The sequence below is a fragment of the Ahaetulla prasina genome, chromosome 2 (assembly GCF_028640845.1).
Source record: "Ahaetulla prasina isolate Xishuangbanna chromosome 2, ASM2864084v1, whole genome shotgun sequence".
Lineage (NCBI taxonomy): Eukaryota > Metazoa > Chordata > Lepidosauria > Squamata > Colubridae > Ahaetulla > Ahaetulla prasina.
In genome coordinates, this window is record NC_080540.1 from 94,701,083 (window position 1) to 94,727,840 (window position 26,758).

Sequence of the window (26,758 nt, forward strand, 5' to 3'; positions counted from 1 at the left end):
CTCGAAGTCCAAAATATGCCGGAATCATCTGTAATAATTATGAAGCATACAACCAACCACATCCACACTGCCAAAAAAATTACATGGCTGTGTCCAAAGATCAAGTTTGACTTGAAAGAAATTTAACCGTATCTATCTATTTAAGTTGAAACTCAAATTTTATTACAGATTGATTGTTTACTCCAAGGTTTTTATGAGGGAGAACTCTGTGGCTTTTTTTTTTTAATGTGAGGGTGTATTTTTACATGTGGGAAGAACAAAGGGTATTAAAGTTAGAACCATATGTGTAAACCAAAGCTAATCAGCAGCACTGATCAAACTGTGGCTTCTTGCATCATGCAAAGTTCCTAATTGTAACAGGAGAGAATCTGTAGCTCAGAGTTGAGCTGTGGAGTCCTTGATGATCTCTGAGCTTGGTTGTTTTGCTTGCACTGATTATGTTACTTGGTTGTCTGCAGGCAAACAATCAAGCCCAGAGAGCACTAAAAATTCCCTGATACCAACAATGAAGGATTTAAAAAAAAAAAAGAGAGAGAAGTTAAAATGCAGAATTGCATGGAAGATTTTCAAAGCACTGGGAAGAAATTAAAAAACCTCAGATTCTTGCTAAAGAACTTGCTTTTGGTTATCATACAGTGTAAGATTATAGACCACCTTTCAGAAAGCTTATGCCAACATATGCAATACCTTGTACCTGCCAAAGTGGCTTTGGAGAACAGCCTCTTGCATGACATTGCAAAAGCCTTTTGAATTCTAAACTTTAAAAAGGGTTGCTGTTGTTTTTTTTTATCAGATCTGGAGATGGCACACTATGAGAGAGAGAGCAGAAAGAAACCCAGATTTGGATTGTCACTGACAGAGCCACATTCAATTGACAAAATTCAATTTTACTTTGCATAAAATATGTATATACAAATGTAATTCCAAGTTATTGCGATTGAGAAGAAAAGGGTATGATTATCATCATGAAGTTTCAGGCTTCCTTTTCATAACAATACTAGAGCTGAAAATTCAAACGATCCCTTTGGAACTGCACAAAAAGGGTCATTAAAATCCTCTACCACAGTCAATGGCAAAACTGTTATGAAATGTGTATAAGATATGTAAGACGAAACCCATGAGTTGTGCATCACCATGTCATAATGCATATTCTGTCATTTTTCCCCTCTTGCCTCCCCTCCCCTCTCCGGACACCTATGAGAAAAGTCAAATTGTAGGGATGTGAAGATTGTGAGCCTCAAACCAGAAATAGAGATAGAATCTTAAACCCAGAGTTTATTCTACAGTATTTTTTTTTTTAAAAAGAGTGCAATTTTAAAAAGAGCAGTACAATTTAAAGATTCCTAATATGTAAAGAGAAAGTAATGATTCTGCCAGTATACAGTAAATGTACATGAATGGCTCTCTGACTCTATCCAAAAATATTCCTTGGCAAAACTATATAGAAGCAAAATCCTATTGTTTGAACCTTACAAAAATTGACCATTCATCCCATTGGACTTGAGAACATAAAAATAGTTTAGGCTCTTGATCTCTAGCAATTGTTTTAGAAGAGAATATGAAAGTATAGTTTAAAGGATTGCAATTTGGTCTACAGAGAGAATATAGACAAACAAAATGGAAGTCAACCTGAGAATTATTTAAACTAAGAGTGTTCAATGTCTTCATTTTCTGCAGCTAAAGTTCAAATAAATTGTAGAAATCACTGAAAAAAATAATTTATGGAAGAAACCTATTCACTGGAACAGAGCAAGGTTATATACATAAGATCTAAGGCACTGACACTAGCTAACAAGTTCCATCAGAAAATGCAGGAAAGCTGTTCCTTTGAGAACTAGCGCGACTTTTGTTCAGTGAAGTAGAAAGCACTGGGCTAAACAGTTTAATGGGTGAGCTTAGCATATGACGCCTGATTCTCTTCTTGATAGCACCTATAAATATTTGGGGTTTTTCTTTGCTTAAGCTCATATGGCCTAATAATTTTGGAATAGATATTTCCTAAATAATCCGCTATTGAGGACAAAATAATCTTATAAAGTGATGGGTGTGTCTGGCTGTGTCTGGCTATATGGCTTTTATTTTCTTTCTTTTATTTCACTTCAAAAAGAAGAAAACCTCTGTATTAAGATACATTCCACCTACATGGTGATGCTTTGTTCTGTTTAAATTTGGGTTTTGCTTTCCACAGTAAAAATCAACTGAAGCCTTGATTGTGCTTGACATGTAGATTTGCTGTCACTTTACTGTTTCATCCTGGCTAACAATCTGGAATACACAGGAGCTGAAAAAAAAGGGAAAAAAGCAGAAGCAGCTTTAAAACACAAGCCATGTTATTTGATCTCTGCACAGAAATTTTCACAAAAATTAAACTCAGTATTCAGGTATTGTCTCTGTTCCAGGCAAATTGATACTCCTGATGCAATAGATCGAAGCTCCCATAATTCTCTAACCATAGACTATGTTGTTAAGAGCATGTAATGATCTATGAGGATAACCTTGACAGAGACAGGAGGAATTGCCCTGAGCCTAGATAACAGCCTGATAAACAAAATCTGGGTGAAAAGGAAAGCTGAAGATAGAATAAGCACATTAGAAAGGACAACACCCCCAGCCTAGCTATCTGGAATTTAAAAGGCAGGGAGGGAAGTACAGTCAGACTTACAAGATTCTGTTACTATAACCTTATAATAAAAATATTATTATTATTTATAATGTGAGTTTCCTTGTCTGGACTACCTTGAAGAGTTAACAGGGTATATGGAAGTTTTAGGCTTGCAATAATTTGTTTCCTTTTAGTCTAGTTTGTCTACCGTCTATTTATTTGGAAAACTATTCAACTCTAATAATGTCCAATGATCAACAGAACGTTCACTGATCCACATCTTAGATCAGGTTTAGACATGGAGCAGAATTAGGAAGGAATAAAATGACAGAATCAATTATACTCACTACAAGTGCAAGTGGGAGAAATATTTTTTTTTTAAAAAAAAATCTTCTAAATGAGTTTAGAGCTGGTTTCCTTGATGTGGTAGCTTTTAAACAGATTTTTAAATAGCAATGTCAGAATAATGTACATGCTAAAACATCTTGTCAATGCCTTTTATGAAAATGCATCTGACAGGGATATTTTTTTCTCCATCAAGAAAATGGTAGTAATATTCAAATTAGGATGTTTATTTTATTTAATTATTGATAGTATTTATAACCTGCCCCAAACCCAAGATTCTGGGCAATGTCTAAATTCTACAAAACAGTGTTACAGGAGAAGTTATCAAGTCAATGATAAGAGCAATGGAAGCTTCGCTAAAATAGTATAGCTTTTGTTTGTTTACTGAAAGCTTGTTTACTGATGCTTGGGGAGCAGAAAAGAGATTTCCAAGAATGAGAGGCTGCTATCCTCTATGCTGCCTCTGAAGGCTGCTGTCCAATCCATCTTCTGTGTCCTTGTGGGCATGGGGAAGACCTTGTGTATGTGTTTATGTAAGAGAGTGTCTATGGAGATTCTCAGTCATCCAGGTCATGGCTGTCCCAAAGATGCTTTTTCAAGAGGCAATTGGACTTTCTGGTTTTTTCTTTTGAAGATGTTTCACTTCTCATCCAGCTCTGAGCTGAAGAAGCTTCTTGGATGAGAAGCGAAACATCTTCAAAACAGAAAAAAATAGAAAATCCAACTGACTCTTGAAAAAGCACTTTGGGTAAGAGAGAAAGGAGGAGTGCGCTTTAAGAAGAGCCATTATATTAGCTTAGCTTTTATGCTTGTATTGCATTTTCTGATTTAACAGAATTCTGAGCAGACTGAAGACTGCTAAACTCTTCCAAATAATAGTTTAAGAAAGATGTCAAGTAGCCATAGTCTGAAGTAACGATCCATTTTGCTATTTAACAATTCTACCTTTCGTTCAGGTGCATTGCTAAATCAAGTTTACTCTTAGGTTCTGGCAGACGAAAGAAACAAATTTGTTAACAGTTTGGATAGGGAGACTCTCATCACTGAATGACAATGAAGATTAAGACTAATGATTAAGTCATATAGACAATTGATTCATAGATATGATATTTGGCCTCAGGCAGTTATTTTCATTATTTTCTTGATGTTCGTGGATTCAAATTTTGTTAGGAATTCTTTTATTCTTTCATCAGATGCTGTCTAACTAATCAGAGCAGGATTTTGGAAACAGCAGTGAATGAAAACCTGTCAGGTTATGCAACGTAGAGCTAATCGGTGGAGGTGAGAGAGAGGAAATGATACTTAAACATAAACAAGTCTATTTTTATAAATTATGACAAACAATTCTTTTGAAACGTGGGTAATGCGTTCTATATCTGCTGTCTTGGCATACTACAATCATTTGCAGGTTGGCTCAGATACTCATGCCAGTGTGATATGATCATGACTGGTCTTTGCCTCATCTTCCCTTGGCTATATTTGCCAAGCTGTATTTGACAAAAAGAGAATTAATAGTATAGTGGCTCCTTAAAGCAAAGTTATACAATCCAAGCTAGTGCCGAGATTCTTAACAATTTTACTTCTTGGTGATTGCACCAGAGGCAAAAGTGTGTATGTATTCCTGTGTGTGTAAAGATTATGCAAGACTGTAAAGAAGATCCATGTTGAACCAGATTGAAGGTGAATTTAGTCCAGCTTCTGTCTTCACAGTGGCCAGTTAAATAGCAATAGCAATATCACTTAGACTTATATACCACTTCACAGTGCTTTACAGCCCTTTCTAAGTGGTTTACCAAGTCAGCATATTGCCCCCAGCAATCTGGGTCCTCATTTTACTGATCTCGGAAAGCTGAGTCAACCTTGAGCCAATGAGAATTGAACTGCTGAACTGCTGGCAGTCAGCAGAAGTAGCCTGCAGTACTTCATTCTAACCACTGCACCACCATGGCTCTTTCATGCAAAATAATGCCTCTGGCAAGAACATAAGTTGCATAAAATAGCACTGTTCTACTTATGTTTCCTAGCATATGAATTTGAAACCGTTCAGCTCTCATAAAGTTATTATTTTGTTTAGGCATCCATTCATTATCTTCCAACAGCTTACAAATTGAAATATAAAATCATTTCAATCAGTGCCCCTTCCTTCCTATATACACTGTTCATAAATACAGCTGAACTTTGGGCTACCATGTGCAAATATGTCTCAGAAATGATTGCATATCTCAGTCTAAGGCTAATGAGAGTTCAGGGAATGCTGTGGTGCTGTATACAAAAGGATTTATGCTGTTGCAGAGATAGCTTCCTAACCGCAGTGTTTCTCAGTGAGTCTTGTGAGTTTCCCATTCCAGTCATTTTTTAGAAGATTTCCATCTGGCTGCACAGCAAATGGCTATAACTATTGTTATACAAATTATTGTAGTACAAACTGTGATTATTAAAAAAAAAAAAGATAAAATCTGAAGTATTGTGACACAGACCCATTATAGCCATATGTTTTGTTTTCACTTCAAAAACAAATATATTTTTCCCCATTCCTTTGGGAATGCCTGCACTTGTATATCCAAGAAGAAAAACCATAATCTTATTTCATATTATAAAAGTACATTTTAAAGAAGCCAGAATATGTCACATACCGAGCCGAGCATCCCTTAGCGAAATCTGTCAGGAACAAAAGAGAAAAACATCAGTGAAGAAATAGAGGTCCAAACCCAGAGAAAGTCAGGCAGTATCTGGGTGCCTTTCAAAGACATTTCTTGCTGTCCCCTTCACTCAACTCCAAAACAATTTCAGACTGTTAGGGAAACTTTCAGAGTCGTTCTGAGCTACACAGAGCTTCCATTAGAAAAGAATTCTTGCAGAAGCACAGAGCATCCAGGGGGATATTTTGGATTACAGGCTCCGTAGCTCTTGCAAGTAAGGTTGGAAAATATTTAATTGAAATTGTAGCCTCCTACGATCTAGCAATTCTCAGAAGTGTACTAACATAAAACATCCATTGCGGAGTTAGTAATCAGTACATAATAAAGCAATTAAAAGGATTACAGGCTATCTCTAAAACCAGTTCCTGTAATATTCTTCAACTAACAAAGCTCTCTGAAATAATTTGGTTTAACTGGCTTCTAGAGGGCAGGAAATGGCCCACTCAATCTGATTGCCCAAGGAAGACTTGGACACTACAAAGGCTCCACTCAGCAGAAGTCCTTCCTCTCAGACTCAGCCCCCCAGTGTTGCAAGGGGGGGATAGAAGCTGTCTCTCACAGCCCAACTCACATCTTGGGGTTGTCATGGGTAGGATAGAAGGAGAAAGCATTATTTAGCCTGTGAAAAGTGAGATTTAAATCTAGCAAAAGAGACAAATAGGCTGGATGGTTTGTCAACAGCTACAGTGACCTTCTGCTCTAAGGAAGCCAGTTTACTTACAAGATTAAGACTGAGATTGTAGGTAAAGACTAAAGCAGATAGGCACTAGGCTATATTTTAAACATGGAAGTTGACTGGATGTCTTTGGGCCAGTCGCTCTCTACCAGCTTAGCCTACATCACAGGTTTGTTGTTGTTGGGAAAACAAAAGGAGTAAGGATCATTTAGATATGCTGAAGAAAAATAATAAAGGCAGGATATAAATAAATAAATAAATAATCTCATTGTAATTGTAAATGTTGAGCCTGTTCAAGCAATCCTTTCCAGCCTAATTTTCTATATGCAGAAAGATTAAAACTGAATCTGGATTTTGCACAACTGTCTCCGATTCCCTCACAATGCATATGTGTTTGTGGGTGTGAGGGTGTATGTGTGGACACATAGATGAGGGAACTGCATTTATTGGTTTTATCAAAAAACATGTCTTGATCAAATAACTATAACATCAAATGACAATTTTAGAAAAATGGCTATATGATGATTTTATAGCGTTCTATATACCTTGGATAATGCAGAAGCATGTTTGAAGATTTCCAGAGAAGGATCTGCAGGTTCATCACTTCTTTCATTATGCTTGGAAGCTGAAAGAACAACATTCAAATGTATTTAGTTTTTTTTAAAAAAAACCTGTATTCTCTAATTCACAGATCAGAATTCTTTATTTTATTTTATTATTTTATTTTATTATTTTTATTTGGAATTTGTGCAATGTGCAGTGTTGACCAATACACATTTTTACAATAAAATTAATGGAATCCAGGCAAAAAAAAATATTCAACAGTGCTGCTGGATCAGTACCCTGTCTGAGTTAGCAATTTTTTTTTAAAATTTGAATTTATATCCCGCCCTTCTCCGAAGACTCAGGGCGGCTTACATTGTGTAAGGCAACAGTCTCATCCTATTTGTATATTTATATACAAAGTCAACTTATTGCCCCCCCAACAATCTGGGTCCTCATTTTACCTACCTTATAAAGGATGGAAGGCTGAGTCAACCTTGGGCCTGGTGGGACTCGAGCCTGCAGTAATTGTAACTGCAGGCAGCTGTGTGTTAATAACAGGCTACATTAGCCTGGTGAGCCACTTCCCAGCCCTAATAAATAAATAATAAAATTGTCCACACAGATTACATAATAGCTGCACCCGCCTTTTGGCCTGATGTCTGCCTTTTAACAGTATTCCTGAGTCAGTCACTGGTCCACTCAGCAAGGCCTACCATAATAACAACTTGTTCCCAGGGTTTTAGCTGGAAGTCTTATCCAGATGTATCCTGCTGATTTGGGACAGATAGAAAAGGCAGATAACTATTTCCTAACCTGATGCCTTTGCTTCAGAGGAAGCTACAATTCCTTTAGTGTCAGCCTGCTGGCTGCAGAAAGTTGTGAATATAAATATGATCACTCTGTTCAAGAATTTGCATTTTTTTAGTCTACTTTTTCAACCAAATGAAAGATTTGCAGCTGTACCGTCCAACTCAATGGATTATCAAAAGATGCTGACAATTTTGAGGACAGGAAAAGGGATTGTCACAAAGTACATAAGAGTAACATTAGAGTTTGAATAACAAATGATATTTTTTAGAAGTTAACCCCTGATCTTTTCGTTGCCCCTCTCCTCTATCAAACATGTACAGGACCCACAAATCAGCAGAGGTACATAATTAAAGCCACATTAGAATCCATATAGAACAAGCTACAAGCCAAGCAGAGAGCTTTCAAGAGAGTTTGCTAAAGGCCATTATGAAAACCGATGAAGTGTATAAAAGTGCTTTGGTAGAGAGGAGACTCACTGATAAGCTGCATGGAATTGCTTTGTGTGATTCCCAGTGAAAGTGCCTGATCAAGGGAAAGGTTGCTCTTTCTTTTTATAATCAACTAATTTCTGTCTGGCAAGATTCTTTGTTTCAGATAAAGCTACAGGAATGGGTGCAGATAATGTATATAACCAACTTGAGCAAATTACTTGCTGGCTTGTAAGCTTTGTATACACCCTGTGATCGCAGTTCCATTCAAACAGTTTTAGAGACCTCTTCAGCTGTTGTTCTACAGTTTATTGGGCTTAAGAAAAGGTTCCCTATGTTTGATTGTCCTTTTTGAAGAACAGTGGATGTTGCTTCTGAGCAACTTCTGCGTGGGATTCTAGGCTCAGCTTAGAATTCCTAAAATTCAGAGCTTCTGAATTTTGAAAGTCTTGTACTAGTCTCAACCTTACCATCCAACGTGTGACAGCAGAGACAGAATTCCATGAATAAAGATGTTATCATGAATTGCTAGTCTGATTTTGGCATATTGTACTTCTGCCAGTGCCAAATGCTGAATGGAAAAAGGAAATAATTTCTGAACTATATGTGGAATCATTTTTTCCTCCTAAATATGTTCTTCTGATCCACATGAAAGAGATTCCAAGAAGCAGACAGAACCTGCCCACATTCCACCATATCCAGCCTCTACAGAGACCAATACAAAAAAAAGTAGGCATCTCCATCCAGTTCTGACCTGGAGAATACCTCTGCGCATCCTCTGCGGAAGAACGTACAATTGTTGTCAAAGGAAATGATTCACCATATTTTGTGAACCCGGCGTTCTCTTTTTCCTCCCAAAGCACCAAGAATTTATTATCTTGCTCTGAGAAAGCCAGCACACACACTTTAAAATGCATATGCTTTATTTGCATGTTTTAAAAAACAACAACACAGAAGCACTAATGTTTCTCTGGAAGATGAGGAACACCTGCTTGTTTCCTTCTGCGCAGGAAGTGAACTTCCTTTCTACATAGAAATTCACTGGTGTTCGGTAATAATAGCGTGCCTTTAACTACTTAGGGAAGAGAAGCAAATTTAGGGCAAAATGTGTTCTGCTTGGACTCAAACTGAACCTACCTGAGGGCTGTAAGATATTATTGACTGCATAAATCACACCATTGGTGGCCATAATATCAGCTTCGGCAACAGGCATCTTGTTGACATTTATTATGTGGTTTCTCTGAAGCAGAAAAAGTAGAGATAAATTGTCAAAACATATGAAAAACTTAGTTGACAGAAGATAAACTAATTTGCAAAAATCTAATGTAATAGAAATAAAGATTCTATTATTCATATGGGCAGCTTTTTAAAAAAAAATAATTAAGGTTGCTTGTGCTATTGACTAGTTTTGGATATTTTTTTCTCACAAATAAAAGCTGGAGCAGGCTATGTTTCAAAGAAGTACAGTGTCAGTTGTACACATGTTTTTCTTTGCACAGATGCCGGGTGGGGCCGTGAAAACTTGGCCGGAAGTAGGCACTCAGTGATAAAGCTCTCTGGATAATTCTGGGCCAATCACAATCAACTGATAGAGGAGAATATTTGTAGCTTGGAGTTGAAATGATGGGTCCTTGGTGCTATCTGAGCTTTGTTGTTTTCTAGCAGATGTGCATTACCCAATGTTACCCATCAGTGCACTGGTGATGTTACCTAGTTTGGGGATAATGAAATGTCGGCAAGAAAACAATCATGTCAGAGGACCTCTCAATCACAGTCTCTTAACCCAACTTAAGAAAATGAAAAGAAAAATATCACTGTTTTTGCCTTGAGCTCTAAAGGGAAAGGTAAGGTAAAATAACACTGTCTCAAGAAAAGTTCTGCTTTGCCATACCACTATAAACCCACTCTGAAGCTGTAGCCCAAACTGAAAAATTGAGTAATTATATGTTTATATAGTGTGTGTGCGCACACCCACACCCAAACTTTGATTGGGCTGTAGTACATGCTAGTTATAACTCATTGATCTTTCTCTGTAAGACAGATTCTGGCTTTCAAGCCTCTGCCTTTAGCTAGTCTGATGAACTAATTAAATTTATCAAGTAACACTATACCTTGATGTGCTTTCAGGCAAGGTTTTTATTGTTGAACTACTCTTTCTCAAACACAGAATTAACAAAAACATTAAAAAGTGCAGAGCTGCTTAACGTCTTTGGATTAGTAGCCCTAAAACTCAATTATCTGGAACTGTGTGGGAGAGTCTTATTTTAGTTCCATTCTCCATAACATACGAATAAAAGTTTGCCTAAACCTTAAGTAATTAATACAATAAAAAATAGTTGTCATTCCCAACTATCTAGCAGGACTTGCTTTGAGACTACATGGCAGGAAGAATGAAAACAGTGGAAGGGTAAATCAATGCTAATCTTCAATTATAAAGACAATGTCCACTGGGGAAAGACAACAGATTTTCCCTTAACATTAGACTTTAATAGTTTTACTTCCTGAGGCTCCATCTGGCAACCTCCAGTCTGCTAAATCCTAGTGGCCTTTTTAAAAAAAATTAAAGGTGATATAAATTTAGTAGCTGTTCTTTGAACTGCATTAGGACAGACTGAGCTACATTTTTAAAAAAAAATCTTTTTTAAAAAAGGAAGGGAGAGATCATAAACTTACAGAGCTGACTTCCAGTTTATCACCCTGCAGAGACTTGATTCTTACAACAGCACCAACTGCTCCACTCACTAAAATTTCATCCCCAATGTGGTACTTCAGGATATTGGCAAGTTCTTGTGCATTACCTAGGACAGGAAGGAAAGGCAAGAGGAGACCAATAATATTTCAGGGTTATAGCTTATTTCCCATGTTCCATGGCAATTAAGAAAGAAAACAAAATATCATGCTGGCAGTGTTCATAAGGAGAAGAAAAAAAAAGATCAAAAGTGTTCCCTTTACATTAAACCAAGCAGCTGTTTCCCCATCTAGTATTTCTATCAAGATTCCCCTAGACAATCTTAGCAATTCCTTCTACCTAATAAACTGTTTCACACTCTGCAGCTGGAGCACTTTGTGCAACAGCAGGAGGGATACGGTGCCCCAAATGGAAAGAAATACATTTCTTCATATTAGCTGCAAAAAGTGCAAAAAGACTTGAATTTGGAGAAACCTATAAAAGAGGCCAAATTGTGCTCTTTTTTAGTTCAAATGCTGACTTGGAGTAACACCTGCCTTACCATTTGGTTTTGTCACATTGACATAACTGGCTGCTCTTTCCTGTTCCTTGCATATTTTTAAATAAAAGAAAATGGCGGCACACATCGACACTGAGTCTTTGCATCTGGTTTATAAACTTGCTTTCTGGCAAAAGTTTCTAAGTGTGGCCAAAAATAGCTGGAAGATTGAGAGCAAACACTATTCATTTTTTTAAAAAGGTAAAACTGAATCTCAAATGGAAGTTGATATAGTCTAAAACATATCTATACAATTCAGTCCCCCTGGCCCAAAGACTGGTAGACATGTAACTATATTTAGCATGAAAGAGCAGTATTCATCTTTGATCTCTGGGAAAATGTTGGGCTCAGAAGTAATGATTGAATTATCTGGGCACTGTGAATTTGAGGATAATGGTGAATTTCCTGAAGATAAAACGTTAAGGTCTTTAGATACAGAAGCAATAAGAGGCAGATATTTTACAATACCATCTATATCACATTTATATTGCTAATATGTTTAGCTATGATTATCAGATTTTTGATACAGCCCTACAAGTCAGTCAAAATCCAGTGGCCTCAACTCCACTCAAAGTATCACATGGACAGTCAGAAATCTGACATTCTATGGACCAGCTTGTTTCATAGAACTTTACTGTCCATAGCTGAGAATGAGGTCTAGTTGAATACATAGGGAATTTGATCACTGCTCTTATGTAGAATTATATAGTTAATCCTCGATTTACAATTGGAATTAGACCACTGTTGCTAAGTGAGACAGTTTTTAAATGAATTTTGCCCCATTTTACAACCTTTCTTGACACAGTTGTTAAGTGAATCACTGCAATTGTTAAGTTATTAAGATGGTTGTTAAATGAGTCTAGCTTCTCCCATTGACTTTGCTCATGAGAAGGTCGCAAAATGTGATGATATGACCTCAGGTCACTGCAACCGTCATAAATATGAGTCAGTTGCCAAGCACCTGAATTTTGATCATGTGATCATGGGGATGCTGCAATGGAAGTGAGTGTGAAAAATGATCGTAAGTCACATTTTTTAGTCCCATTGTAACTTCAAACAGTCAGTGTAATTTTTCCCCCTCTTATACAAGTCTGTTTGTCTTCTATATTTTCCTACCTATGACTGATCATTTTCAGAAAGTGTAAGCTAAACATTTGCTTATAAAGCACAAGAACATTTTGACTGTTCCTGGGATGTTTCAGCATCACAACTGCTTATAGTAGATACAAACCAGTGGTGAAATGTAAAATTTGTTCTGTGGGCATGGCTTGGTGGGGGGCGGGGGTAATGTGACTGGTGGGCGTGGCCAACTTTTTTTTATTTTTAAAAGCATTTTTTCTACAACCTCTTCGGCCAAAAAGGTTGTAAAAAAATGCTTTTAAAAGGCTCCTACGATCCTAGCTGATTTGCCTGATCGTCAGAGGCTTTTCTTTTCTTTTAAAAGCATTTTTTTTGTCTTTAAAAGAAAAAAAAGCCTCTGACGATCAGGCAACTCAACTGAAGAGGTTGTACAGCCGAAGAGGTTGTACAAAAAATGCTTTCAAAAGGCTCTGACAATCCCAGCTGAGCCGCAAGATCATCAGAGGCTTTTTTTTTTACTTTTAAAAGCATTTTTTCGGGCCAAGGGGGGGTATGGGGGGCAGGGATTTTTGCTACTGGTTCTCCGAACCACCCCCGCCATTGCTACCAGATCGGGCAATCCGATCCGATCCGAACCGGGAGCATTTCACCCCTGATACAAACCAATTATAAAGTATTTCTAAACAATAGAACAAATATGCAGAATGCTGCACTAGGAGCTTACAAGGGATAATCAGCGCTCATAAATTGGTATCTGCTTTACTATGACGTCTCAAAACTCATTTTCAATAAATAAAATATAAATTCATATTATTTCTAAACCCGGAAGCTCCAGCTGGTCCAGAATGCGGCTGCACGGGTGATAGAGGGAGCTACCCATGGCTCCCATATAACACCTCTCCTGCGCAAGCTGCACTGGCTGCCCGTGGTCTTCTGGGTGCAATTCAAGGTGTTGGTTACCACCTTTAAAGCACTCCATGGTTCAGGACCGGGTTATTTACGGGACCGCCTGCTGCCACTGTTTGCCTCCCATCGACCTGTGCGCTCCCATAGGGAGGGCCTCCTCAGGGTGCCGTCAGCCAAACAATGTTGGCTGGTGACCCCCAGGGGGAGACCCTTCTCTGTGGGGGCACCTACCCTCTGGAATGAGCTTCCCCAGGACTTCGACAGCTTCCTGACCTCCGGACCTTTCGCCGCGAGCTGAAGACGTATTTATTCTTCCGCGCAGGGCTGGCATAAAATGATTAGTAATTTTAATTGGGTTTTTCATGGTTTTTTTATGGTTTTAATGTGTATTTTAATTAACGGGTTTTTTAATGGTTTTTTTAACTGTATATTAACTGTATATTGTATGCTTTATTGTGTTTTTACCTGGCTGGAAACCGCCCTGAGTCCTTAGAGAGAAGGGCGGTATAGAAATTAAATTATTCTTATTATTCTTATTCTTATTTCGAAGCCATAATTAGATATTCTCTGCACAAGCCTGAATGCTTCATTAATTGCACAAAAGATGACAACTGAAATATTCATGTGTCATTTCCTAATATGGTTTCATATTGATTATTTTCAAGTTACCATTTCAGCTAATATGTATGATGTTACTATATTGAACCTACACATTTTTGACCATATTATTATTTCTGGAAAATATCTGGATAACGACTGGAATTTTGGATGACTTCACAATCATCTGTGCACGTATAGTCTATGCTTCAGTGGGTGAATCATTTCTATTAATGGATGTGGATCGGTTGCAGGAAAATCTTAACACATATATTTATGAGTAATCGTAAAAATATAACTATTCTAGGTCATTATTTTAGTGGAGTTCGTAAAAGTGCACTCTTTTCTTGTGAGAGAAAGGAAAAATACATCCAATTTTATAAAAAATAAATGCTAATGTAACAAAGACTAACAGAGTATCTTAACTTGTAAAAGCCTCTGCCTATGTTTTAGTTTAATAATATTTGTGAACACTGTTTTTTCACTAGTATATCAAACAGAAGCTGTGCATTTTTGTGGCTGAAACAAAATAAAATATTGGAAGTTTACTGGAAGGCTAAGAATAGGTAGTATAAATATAATTGATCAATAAGATCTTGGGAAGTTACCCATAAGTCTGTTCAGCTCCCTCTGAGGCATGGCTAGAAAAGCTTCATTTGTCGGTGCAAACACTGTGAAGGATCTTGGCCTATTCAGTGTTTCAGTTAGGCCTGCAGATTGGATGGCAGCCACCAGGGTACTGTAAAAAAAATCACAAATGAACAGAAATCCTTGGTTAAGAATTGCAAGTTTCCAAAGGCAGTATAAAATATCACAGCTACAATGCAGTGGCCCCAATCTCTACATGAAGTTCCTGAGCAAGTGACTTCTTCTTTCATTTAATTGTCAGAGTTCACATACTTATTGTTGAATAACATACTTATTGTTGAATAAATTGTTGAACTGGAGCAAAGTGCTTAAGCTAAGATTTCCCTGCAGATTGGTTGTTTTATTTTTTGAGAAGCCTGATCCACAGAGACTTTTGCAGTTCCCAAACTGCTTTCATTAGAACAAAAGCATCTAAGTGGCCTCTCTGGCAAATTTGCTGGAGATGTCAGAGATTCAAAAAGTATTCAGTGAACATTCTTGGTTAACTCCAGAGAAGTCTGCGTGAGGTTTCAAAAATAATAATAATTAATATGGCAGTTGTGACTTCAACATCAAAGTCCTGTCTTTTTTTATGTACTGTATGTTGATGTACATTAAAAAAATGATGGCTTTAGACTGTGGTTGTAACCACTATCTTGACTTCTTGACTGCTCGTAAAGATGTCACTGGTTGACTTCCTGTCTAAACACTGTGAAAATAGTTTTTTTCTTAAGGCTGAATGTAAATCTGTAAAACCACCAAATGTATTTTAAAAAGCAAAGTTTAAAAAGCAAAAAAGGAACCTCTAAGAGGCCCAACTTCCCGTAGCATAGGTCTATGAACAGCTGATAGCACAACAGGGAGAAAGGGAAGAGGGAGTTAGTGTATGTTTCATATTTCTATCCAGTTGTCCCGTCCCCCGTCCCCCATGCATGCATTAGTGCACTCTCATTAGTGATGGGTTGTCCCCATGCACGCTCATTAGTGATGGGTTGTTCCCGGTTCTGCCCGATTCTATAGAACCAGTAGTAAAACCGTCGGGAGGCTCCGCCCACTCACCCCAACATCATCAAGGGTTATCTGCGCATGCGAAGAAGCTTCTGTGATGTGCAGAAGCCCATGCATGCGCACGCTCCCATTGTGAACCGGTAGCAAAGGTAAGTAGAACCCACCCCTGGTGGTCATGCATACACGCTCACTCACACACACAGACTTGTGAAAGCTATAACTCAAGGGTCAAAGCTTCTTTATGTTAATCAGCTTGAAGAAGTGAGGCATAGGAAGATGTTGGAACTGTACACAGCTATCCTATTCTCCTTTGCTGTCATAGGACACAGCTTGTATGTAAGTTTTAACAGGTAGCAACAGGCTTGGTAAGCTTATGGTTATCTTTTTGCAAATATCCATCCTCAAATAAAGAAGGATTACAACTTTTGGCTGTAAGTTGTGTGCCAATATTTTAACAAAACAAATGTCATTTAGGACTGCATTAGGCGCATTAGAAGAAATGAAACAGATTTTTTCTCAGAAACTTTGAAGCGCCACTACCAGTCAATATAGGCAATAATGAATCAGATGAGCCAGTAATCTTACACAGTTAAAAATAACTCATGTGGCATGCTTTTTTTTTTTAAATATATAACAGGAACACATACAGGTAGTCCCCACCTTACAATCATAATTGAACCCAAAATTTCTATTGCTAAGTGAGACATTTGTTAAGTGAATTTTGCCCCATTTTACAAGCTTCCTTGCCACATTTGTTAAGTGAAGTTAGTAACACGGAATTAAATGATTCCGGTTTCCCCACTGACTTTGCTTGTCCAAAGGTTGCAAAAGGTGATCACATGACCCCAGGACTCTGCAACTGTCATATATATGAGTCAGTTACCAAGCGCCTGAACTCTGATCATGTGACCATGGGGATGCCGCAATGGTCATAAGTGTGAAAAATGGCCATAAGTCACTTTTTTGAATGATCACTAAATCGACTGTTGTAAGTCGAGGACTATCTGTATTTAAAACATAAGTTATGTTTGTACATACATATGCATTTGTATGCATTTGTATGTTTTGAAATATAGAAGCTTCTCCAAACAATCCTTACAGAAGCAAAACTTTTTCCTACTCTACTGCTTGTACAATAATAGCAGAAAGGAAAACTATTACCTGAAACGATCATCTGCTTTGAGCACATCCATAACAGTTCCGATAGGGGGACTTAGCATCTTGTCCATAGCAAACAGGGTACCAAATCTTCCTCTCCTGTCATGAGCAGCGATGCAGGCATTTTCTATGCAGAGATTCTACAGAAGGGATTGCATCATAGTAAATGTGGAATTTGTGAAATTTTGCTAAGTTTGATCCTTAATCAGGACCAAATGCAACTGCCCCTATTATTTATCTAAATCATATGAATAAATGAAAATAAACATCACCCTTCTATTTGCACTTCCCTATGGGCTTTCAAAGTATGTTGTGAGGAAGCCACAAATTTCTAGAAAAAAATGATGAAGGCTCCCCAAAAGTTACACTAAAATGATAAAAAGGAAGTGCGGTTAAGCCTCCTTAAGAAAGAGGTTTGATATACATTTGTTCCCGGTTGCATTCTGCTGATCAATTCTACATTGTTTGAAATCCAGTGAAAAGGAAAGATAAAAATAAGTAGCTCTTTTTCTGAATGAGGAACAGAATGTGTCTTCTACTACAGATAAGTTATTGGAGGTAAAATAAAGGTTGATATCAAAATCCTTGCTCTGTTATAAAATCCCTAGATGAAACCAATCTTTGAGAATTGTTGAGAAGATAAACAAGGAATATCTTTATATATGCTGCCAAGAGTTATTTGGGGGGAAAGTTGTAACCTGCAGGTTGCAGACATATTATAGCATGAAACATAATAGTGATCTCTCAGTTGGGTACTGTGTATGTTTAAAAATATTGTAAGATATATGACTTAAATATCAAACTAGCAGTAATTATTAAAGAGAAACATACATTGCGGTACACAAATACTCTCAGTTCTTTGCCACCCAAAGTTTCTAGCTTCTGTCCATGGAAAAGGTATTTAGAAGAAAGCTGCTCTTTGATTATATGATTTTGGAGCAAATTTCTATTTGCTGAAGGACTATGATCTGCAGATAAAAATAAAACCATTATCCATACATTCAGATCAGCACACAGTCACTTGCTTTCATTTTAAAATACATCCAGACAGAAGCATCTATAGGAGATGACAAAGGGGCAAATCATAAAAGCCGTGCTACAGTGCAAACTCTGCCCTTTTGCACATGCATCGAGAATTTGCACACACATAATCAAAGGGCATATGTTCTGACATTGCAATAGTGCTTTCATCATTTTGACCAATCCTGTGGATGCCTCTGCATGAGAAGGTCATAGAAACAAAATCAGCATTTCCTCCAACTTTCTCTCCCCCTCCTTCTCTGTGATATTCTAAGTAATGAACAATTGCATTTTTCAGCCTATTTACAGCAGAAATCTCACAATTTCCCATGTACTCCTCCCCACCCACTTTCAGTTCCTCCTATGCTATTACCAGATAGATATTCTTAGAGAAAGAAAAACCACTCTGGGTTTTGGCGGTGGTGGGCATGGTGATGGTGGTATGAAAACCCAAATAATTGGGGACTTTGCCTTATACACTGTAAGCCGCCCTGAGTCTTCGGAGAAGGGCGGGATATAAATGTAAATTAAAAAAAAAAACTTTGCATTGTGATGGCCTCTAGACAGTGGTGGGATTCAGCCAGTTCGCACCACTTCGGGAGAACCGGTTGTTAACTTTCTGAGCAGCTTGGTGAACTGGTTGTTGGAAGAAATCATTAGGGCAGAGAACCGGTTGTTAAATTATTTGAATCCCACCACTGTCTCTAGATACGTTGAACTGACATTCTCCAATCTACCACCCAATTTATTTTATTTATTGTTTACTTATAGTACTTTTATACTACACAATTCGGTCATGAAAGCTTACAGTTTATGCTAATAGCTTAGAACATATCTATTGTATCTGGAAGCGTTTGCTGTCATGTAAATTTGCATGCACTAAAACCCACTTTGATATGATATATGTAATTATATGCTGAGGATATTTAGGATGCTGTATACACTATTTTAGCCACTTTCCCCCAGTTTTCTGCCCCACTGCTCCAACAATTGATCAGCAATCTCTTTTAGCATGATAGAGCTACACTGGGTCATTTTTAAATCTTTGACAATTTAAGTTTAACATTTTGACTCTCTTATGTATATATGACCTTGTTTTAGCTAGCTAAGAATCAACTTTAGGAAAGCATGTATGTGTGTGTATGATTTAGAACTATTATAAATCCTGAATTCCAGCAAAGAAGAGTGGGATTGCATATGGTTTTGTAATGCAATCCTACTAATTAAAAATTATTCTTAGGAGTTAATTCAAGCAGAAGGCACATCCAACGGCACAATTCCAGGCACAGAAAGGGGTGTGTGCTTTCCTCCTCTCCCTCCATTTCAGCTTGTTGATTGGACATGAGGCACTAATGACAAACAGATCCCACTGTATAAGAGTTTAAGTATACAAACCTTTGTAGAAAGAATTGATGGGAGCCAGGACTGTTAAACGCTCATTCCCAGTAAGATGTGAACCGAGACCAACTTGTCTAAAAAGGTCAATAGATGTTGAAACATCGGATTCCTTCCCCAACTCCAACAGAGTTTTAGCTTCAATTAAAATAACAACAACAGATGTCAAAATGGATTTCATAATTATTATAATATTAAAATAACACTTGATGGAGCAGGATTGTATTTGTTGAAACTAAAAAAATTAATCATACTTAAGCGCGCTTAGTGAATTCAATAGGGCATTCCTTTTCATTTATTTGTTTTGTTTATATATTCAATTTCTATGGCTGCCCCTCTCAATTAATGAGTCTGGGTAGCTTATAATTCAGAAAATACTACATTACAATTAAAAATTCTAAAAAATTTTAAAGCACTAAAAATACCCAGATACATGGGAGCAAGATATTTGGCCAGTTAGCAATACAGACAAGAAACACACATTCAGCAACCCAGGCATGGGAACATAGCCAGGTTTTTAGGATCTTACAAACGACTAAGGTCGGGGCCACTCTAATCTCCAAAGGGGAGATATTCCATAGGGCAGGGGGTCACTGTGGAAAAAGGTCATTTTTTGGTCCCTGTCAGCTGACACTCTTTGGCTATTTGCAACATGCCCATTCTACTTGATCTCGTTGGGTGGGTAGAGATTCTTGGAAAAACGCAATCCCTTAAGGACTCCCATGACTAATTTGTCATGACTAATTCCAATGGTTTCAATGAGTGTAACCTAGGCTTAATTAAATTTAGATCAAAACAGTTTCAAAATTATTCAAAGGCAAATAATCCTTCACTTTTTTAGTTTCTTCCATGTTTCCTTTAAACAGAAAGAATTACTATTGTCATTCCCTATTTTCCCAATTTTTAACTTCATTTCAGAAGTTGAAAATGGTAATTTTTTTAATGAAGTAAATCATCTTCCTAATCATACACAACTCTTGTCAGCGGTAAAATATCTAGTTTTGGCCTGATAGTCTCTCGCCCATTTTCATAGTTATGTCTGCCTAAAAGGTAATTTGCAATTTTTTAAAACAATACCAATCGCTTCTCAAAAGCGTAGGGAACATGCAAGGATCAGAATCTCTATGAACAAGGAAGCATACATTATAGCATGGCCATGGGCTATGTGCAATTTTCATTTTCCCATTTCACACATTGATTTTAAATAGGCAAAGATGACTAGTTCCATAAACCACGTTGGAGGAGGAGGAGGAGGTGGTTGTTGTTGTTTACCAGAGTCTGGGATGAGAAGCTCATTGACCATGTGTATCACTCCATTTGTTGCCATTACATCCTTGTCAGCAATGATGGACTTTCCATTGAGAATCAGCTGATTGCCAATGCAGCTTACTTCCAACATATTACCCTCTAGGGTTTCCATGGATAAACCGGCAATAATAGCTTCAGCACACATAGGTGTTTTTAAGATGTGGTTGCTCAGTAGTGCTATAGGGGGAATAGAAGACAGTAAGTGGAATTTTTTTTAAAGTAGCTTGCACATCTCTTCTAGTGATTCATAAGCCATGGAGTGAAAATTAAATAGTATTTCAGAACAATGGCAGACTGACGTGCTTAACATTTTTGTCTATAAATAGGCAAAATAGTCAAGCTAAAACAAATCTTGCAAATTGCTCAGTATAGCTTTCTTCAATCCGATGCCCTCCTGATATGTTGAGTCTACAACTCCTAGAATTGTATCTGGCTAGATAGGTTGAGGAAGATAGGCTCATTGTTTTAGTTCACTGTATATATAAAAAAAGAGGTGCTTGTAGCCTCCAGCCTGCCTGGTCACACAGGCAAATCAATTCTAGCCAGCCTGATCATACAGGCAAATCAATTGTAAATACAATATTTAAGGACAAGGAAGGAATTCTATTAGTCTGAGCAAGGAGGAATCAGTTGCTTGTTCCAAGCCCAACCTTCTTATCATCATCATCATCATCCATAAATGGGGGATGATTATTTGCAGAGAATAATCACATTCTGTAGCCATATGTCTAAGAGGTATGCCCTGCCCAATAGAGGTGAAATTCCTTTGTTGTAACAATTGTTGGAATTATTGGAACAAGAATAATGAGGGATAGAAACTTGTATATTGAAATAATATCATTATGTAGCCAGAGACTCCAATACAGGCAGTCTCCAGGTTAAAAACATCTGACTTATGAACAACCCATACTTACTAATGGGCTGCCTATCACTAAAAATGGCAGACAGTGTTGTCCTTCCTTGAGCCAATGAATCACTGATGCTGCACAATGTTTTTATAAACCCCTGTAGCTGTGCCTTTTTTAATATGCTGCCTGTTTTCAGGAGTTTTCAGCATTTCATGTAAACACTGCGTAGCATCAGCAATTTGTCAGCTGAAGGAAGGAAAACGCCGTCTGTCATTTTTTATTAATAGGCAGTCTATTCATAAATATGAGTTCCAATTTACGTACAATTTCAAATTAAAGACAGGATTAGGAACAGAACCCATTTTTAAGAACCCAGGAACTGCCTGTAGTCTTCAAATTCATTCTAAGCCTTCCTTACAATTTACAAAAATATTTCTTCTCTAAAAAGTGCTTCCATAGTATAGTATAGTTACATATACAAAATCAGATACATTTATTTCCTAAAGATAAGATCCTTCTCAACTATGATTTGTTCAGATCCTTGGCAAAACTGAGGATTGTTTCTCCATTTAAAAGCGCAGACAACTGATCTAACTATACTATGCTTTGGCTTTAGAAATGAATGAGAGTTATTTATTTTAAAAAATATATAAAAAGAATACAGCTTGCTGTCACAGAGGCTTATGAGGCCCATCTAATGTCATCAAATACTTCATTCAACATGCTGATTGCTATTGTTCATCTTTTCCCCCATAGAAAGTGCTGACCAGCTTGCCCAGTTTCCCCTGCATCTGCCTTCTTAGTAATGAGTCAATGCTGACAGAGCTTTCTCATGGTTTCCTCTCTCCATTCCTGCCTTAAAGTCAGCACAAGGGTTGAAGAAAGCTCATCACCAAAGCAGTGACTCATATAAATACCGTATACCAAAAGAGGAAGAAGAGTTAGGAAGAGCCACCACCGTAGTAGGGAAATATGCAAACATTGCAATGTATTACTCCAGTCAGGTTCCCTTCTATTCATATATAATTTGTTGATATAACAATCAAACAGAGAGAAAAAGGGGCAACATTATCAAAGCTTTTGCCTATCTTAGCTCTAGATGGTGAGAACAGACATCATGATTAGAGTTTTATTAGATTTCAAAATAGGTGGCACAATTCTTTATTTAGAACTGCTAGTTAAAACCCAAAGGTAGTTTCATTTGTCCGAATGAGTAAATAGCCTAGTGATTAGGTTCAGACCATTTTTAAATAGGGAATGTTGCCTTAGATTATAGGTGATACGCACATATGTATATTTACATTCACATATACTATGTTTACCCGAGTATACATTGCTTTCACATGGTAGAAATAAAATGCAATTTCATTAGAAGTTTAAATAAGGTTTTCATCACAATATTTTTTTAAAAAAAATTTCTTAATTGGATTTCATAACTGAGAAACATCAACATTCTTCATGAATGGTACATTAGATAAACTGATCTCATACTATACATGTCTTTATAAGTTAATATTAATGCTTATAACATTTAAATACTTGATTAATTCTCCCATACAAGTATTTATTTCTTATGAAAATAAGGACATCTTAAAAGAACGAGATTCAAAGGGAGATTCAGTTTTGCCAAGAGAATGTTGAAATGTGATTTCTATATTTCTGAAAGGATGAATTATAATGAAAGCTAAATGGCCATTCATAATCCTCAGGATAAGTGTTATACTTCAGTATAGTTCCTATAACTTGTAACCATCATTTACTGTCTCACTATGACTCAAGAGAATAAAGAGGATTGAATTGTAGTAAATTTCAAAAATACATTTAGCTTCCATATAGAATCAAATCTCTGGCGAAAGCAATAGACTTTCTATTATTACTATGGCTAGATTATGGTTATTTACCTTTTAGAGCTTCTGGGTCTCCCAGGATCCTGTTAAGCATTTCTTTAGAAATCTTCTCAAAAGCTTCATTGGTTGGCGCTAATAATGTAAATTGACCTTCACTGTCTAAAAGATTATTGAGACCAGCAGCTGCTACAGCAGCCTTTAAATAAATGGAAAAGAAAGAGAATCGGTTTATGTTAGAATAAATCTATCAGTAACAAAGTTGCCGATTACACAAATTTTCAAGAAAGTGATCTCATTTCCCACTTGCAGTGGTGCAAGGAAATAAGACTGGGATCATTTGAGATGAACTTACCCTAAGAGTTTCAAGAGTTTCTTCAATCTCTACAACTTGTAGGATACTGTTGGAAGTTGTAGAAATGACTTTGTCTATCAGATGGACTACTCCATTGGTAGCATGATGGTCAGCCTTCAGTAATCTCGCACAGTTAACAGTGACAATCTGGAATGGGCAGGACAGGAATAAATGGAAATAAATATACTGTTGGCATTAAATGTCTAGGTTGATTTGAAGGATGACACAACACAGGAGGGGTATCATTAAGAGAGAATGAATCTAGTGATTGCTTGTGTGGATCTGTCAGAATATTTTGAAGAATCTTATAATTTTTACAAACAGCTATTTTAAAATGAATAACTTAACTTCAATAAAAACTCATAATTCAAAGAATGGCTTTTTACTCAAAACTTTTTTTTACTTAAACACAAATATCTAAACACAAGGCACTGTAAAAACTGATGCATACATAATTCACTGCTTTTCCTTCATATAATTTGTATTATATTCACTCTACACCAATGTACCCTAGAAGTTTTCCCACCTTCTCTTTCAATATAATTTAAGTCTTTGTTTAAATTATATATTGTAATGAAAATATTATATGGCTGCAGAGAGATGTGAATAAAGGCAGCTGTGCTCAGTTTTAATCTTTGCATTCCTAAAAACATCCTAAATGCTGCATATATTTATCATAATGGGTATGAGGAAATCTCTTTAAAGCATTTCTTCATTGTAGAAACTCCAGATAAAAAAAGCTAGTCTTCTTATCTGGTCTACATTTTTTGGCTATCATACTATAGAAAGCTAATTTACATTAATATAACTGGCTACATTATTAAGCCATTCAAAGTAGGAACAAAATAAACTTATCTTCGTCCAGACAAAGTCTGTGCCCAGCTGTATTTGTAAATTTACCAGATACTTACTCCATTTGGGTAATGATGAATCTTGATATCAATATTCTGGTACATCGAAGGAAGAGAAAGTCCATGTCTTAGCTCATCAGTTAGGACTCGTTTATTCACCATGTGATATCGCAGAGCATTTAACAGCTCAATATTGACATTGCTCACCAACGAATCCAACACTTCCTAAGATCAAGAAATCATATTAAAGAGCTGGCTGTTCTGAGCATCCTATCCCAGATCTGGGCCTATGTATTTTACGTGACTATTTCTATCTGCCCCCAGTAGGGGGTGGGGAACTGTACTAGTTTCCCTAGAATGAAAATTAAGAGCTTTGCCAGAAAAACGGCAGTTGCTATCTCAACATTTTTCAACATTTTTCTTAACAGAAATTTTCCTTATTTCTGCTTCCCTTTCCAACTCGATACACCAAAGTACATTAAATGCATTAAAGTAAAGTAACAAAATGATTTGGAGGCACTATGTTGAGGTGGCTTTCACCTCTTTCATTTTGCCTTTCCAAGTAGGAAACCAAGCTAATGAAGAGGTACAGTAATAACTACATATTCAGCTCACTGCAACAATATCCACAGAATTTTGTTGCTTTCGTTAGATTGATGAAAGCACTGAATAGCAACGTTATGCCACAAGCTCTTTCATTTTGAAGCAGATGTACAACACTGCAACAGGTGCAAGAAAGGGGATACCACAATACTGCTTTAATTAGTCTGATGTGCTTGTCTCTTTGTAGAAGATATTGGGTCAAAATAAAGAAAAGGAACTGACTTTCTGATTGCCAATCTGATATTCATCTTCTATATTCTAACAGTCTAGCTTGTTTTTAGCTTTCATGAGCCTGGAGTGGATATAGTTTGCTACACATATCTTACATAATTCCACCTAATCTTATATTTTTAACAGATGTCAAGCATATTTAAATAATATTTCTGATAAAGACAAGGCAAATGTTTCATTTATCTTGGTTGTATTCATAATGATTGGTTAAAACCAAGTTTAGAGATCTATCACATGAGGAATTCCACCCACATTGAGCAAAATATGGCTGCCCTAGACTTACAGCAGGCAATGACGCCCAGGCCTCATTGGTGGGGGCAAAGATTGTGTAGCTGCCAGGCCCTGTGATTTCAGCACTCAGGTTAGAGCTGGCAGAATATAGCTGAGTGGTGGTGGCTCCGACAACACCAAGTGTCTCATAAAGATTGACAAGTGGCAAAGCTGTTAAAAATAAAAGGCATTTCTCTTCAGCAAAGTCATAGTCAATTCAGAACATTTTTCTTTTCCAAAAACTCCACACTTTCATTTTTCATTTTTCATTTTTTTTTTCATTTTTCTTTTCCAAAAACACCACACTACTAACCAGAGCATATAAAACATTTGCTAGACGAATTCTAGAATACAGCTCGCCTGTTTGGAACCCTCACCACATCTCTGACATCAATACAATCGAACGTGTCCAGAAATATTTTACAAGAAGAGTTCTCCATTCCTCTGAAAACAACAAAATACCTTATCCCACCAGACTTGAAATCCTAGGTTTAGAAAGCTTGGAACTCTGTCACCTTCGACAAGACCTAAGTTTAACTCACAGAATCATCTATTGTAATGTCCTTCCTGTTAAAGACTACTTCAACTTTAATTGCAATAATACTAGAGCAACTAATAGATTTAAACTTAATGTCAACCGCTTTAATCTAGATTGCAGAAAATATGACTTCTGTAACAGAATCATCAGTGCTTGGAATACTTTACCTGAGTCTGTGGTCTCTTCTCATAATCCTAAAAGCTTTAACCAAAAACTTTCTACTATTGACCTCACCCCATTCCTAAGAGGACCGTAAGGGGTGTGCATAAGCACACAAACGTGCCTACCATTCCTGTCCTATTGTTTTTTTTCTTTTCTTCTTCCTATATATATATATATATATATATATATATATATATGCTTATACCTCCTATATTTACTCATATATGTGTTTATATACTCTATAATCTTTTTGTATGATACCTACATATATTGTTGTGACAAAATAAATAAATAAATAAATAAATAAATAAATAAATAAATAAAATCTATTCTATCTCCCTCCCACCCTCTCCCTCCCTCCCCTCTCTGTTTCCCTCCCCCCTCTCCCATCCCTCCCTCTCTTTTTTCTCTTTCTCTTCTATGGCGCAATCAAATTAGTATTGACTCCTGATGACCACCTAGACAAGTCCTTGTAGTTTTCCTGACAAAATGTCAGAAGTGACTTAGCACTGCCTCCTTCCTAAGGCTGAGAGGGACTGACTGGGCCAAAGTCATCCACCTCTGGCTTTGTGCCTAAGGTGGAACCAGTTTCTATCTCATGCCTTAACCACTATATCAAACTGG

General features: G+C 36.9%; 1 protein-coding gene across 1 annotated transcript in view; it reads right to left on the reverse strand.

Annotated features, from left to right (window-relative positions):
* Positions 1-866: 866 nt before the first annotated feature.
* The window catches only part of TGFBI (transforming growth factor beta induced), a 51,677-nt gene continuing 25,785 nt past the window's right edge, over positions 867-26,758 (reverse strand). Inside the window, exons 4-17 of the mRNA XM_058167104.1 lie at positions 25,448-25,605; positions 24,391-24,555; positions 23,480-23,626; positions 23,182-23,323; positions 20,397-20,609; positions 19,125-19,262; positions 17,541-17,677; positions 16,713-16,849; positions 14,525-14,655; positions 10,780-10,904; positions 9,244-9,346; positions 6,868-6,947; positions 5,581-5,605; positions 867-2,281 (exon numbers count right to left, since the gene is read on the reverse strand). Of these exons, the coding sequence (XP_058023087.1) occupies positions 2,241-2,281; positions 5,581-5,605; positions 6,868-6,947; positions 9,244-9,346; positions 10,780-10,904; positions 14,525-14,655; positions 16,713-16,849; positions 17,541-17,677; positions 19,125-19,262; positions 20,397-20,609; positions 23,182-23,323; positions 23,480-23,626; positions 24,391-24,555; positions 25,448-25,605 (1,742 nt within the window). The 3' untranslated portion in view covers positions 867-2,240. The remainder of the gene's footprint in view (positions 2,282-5,580; positions 5,606-6,867; positions 6,948-9,243; positions 9,347-10,779; positions 10,905-14,524; positions 14,656-16,712; positions 16,850-17,540; positions 17,678-19,124; positions 19,263-20,396; positions 20,610-23,181; positions 23,324-23,479; positions 23,627-24,390; positions 24,556-25,447; positions 25,606-26,758) is intronic.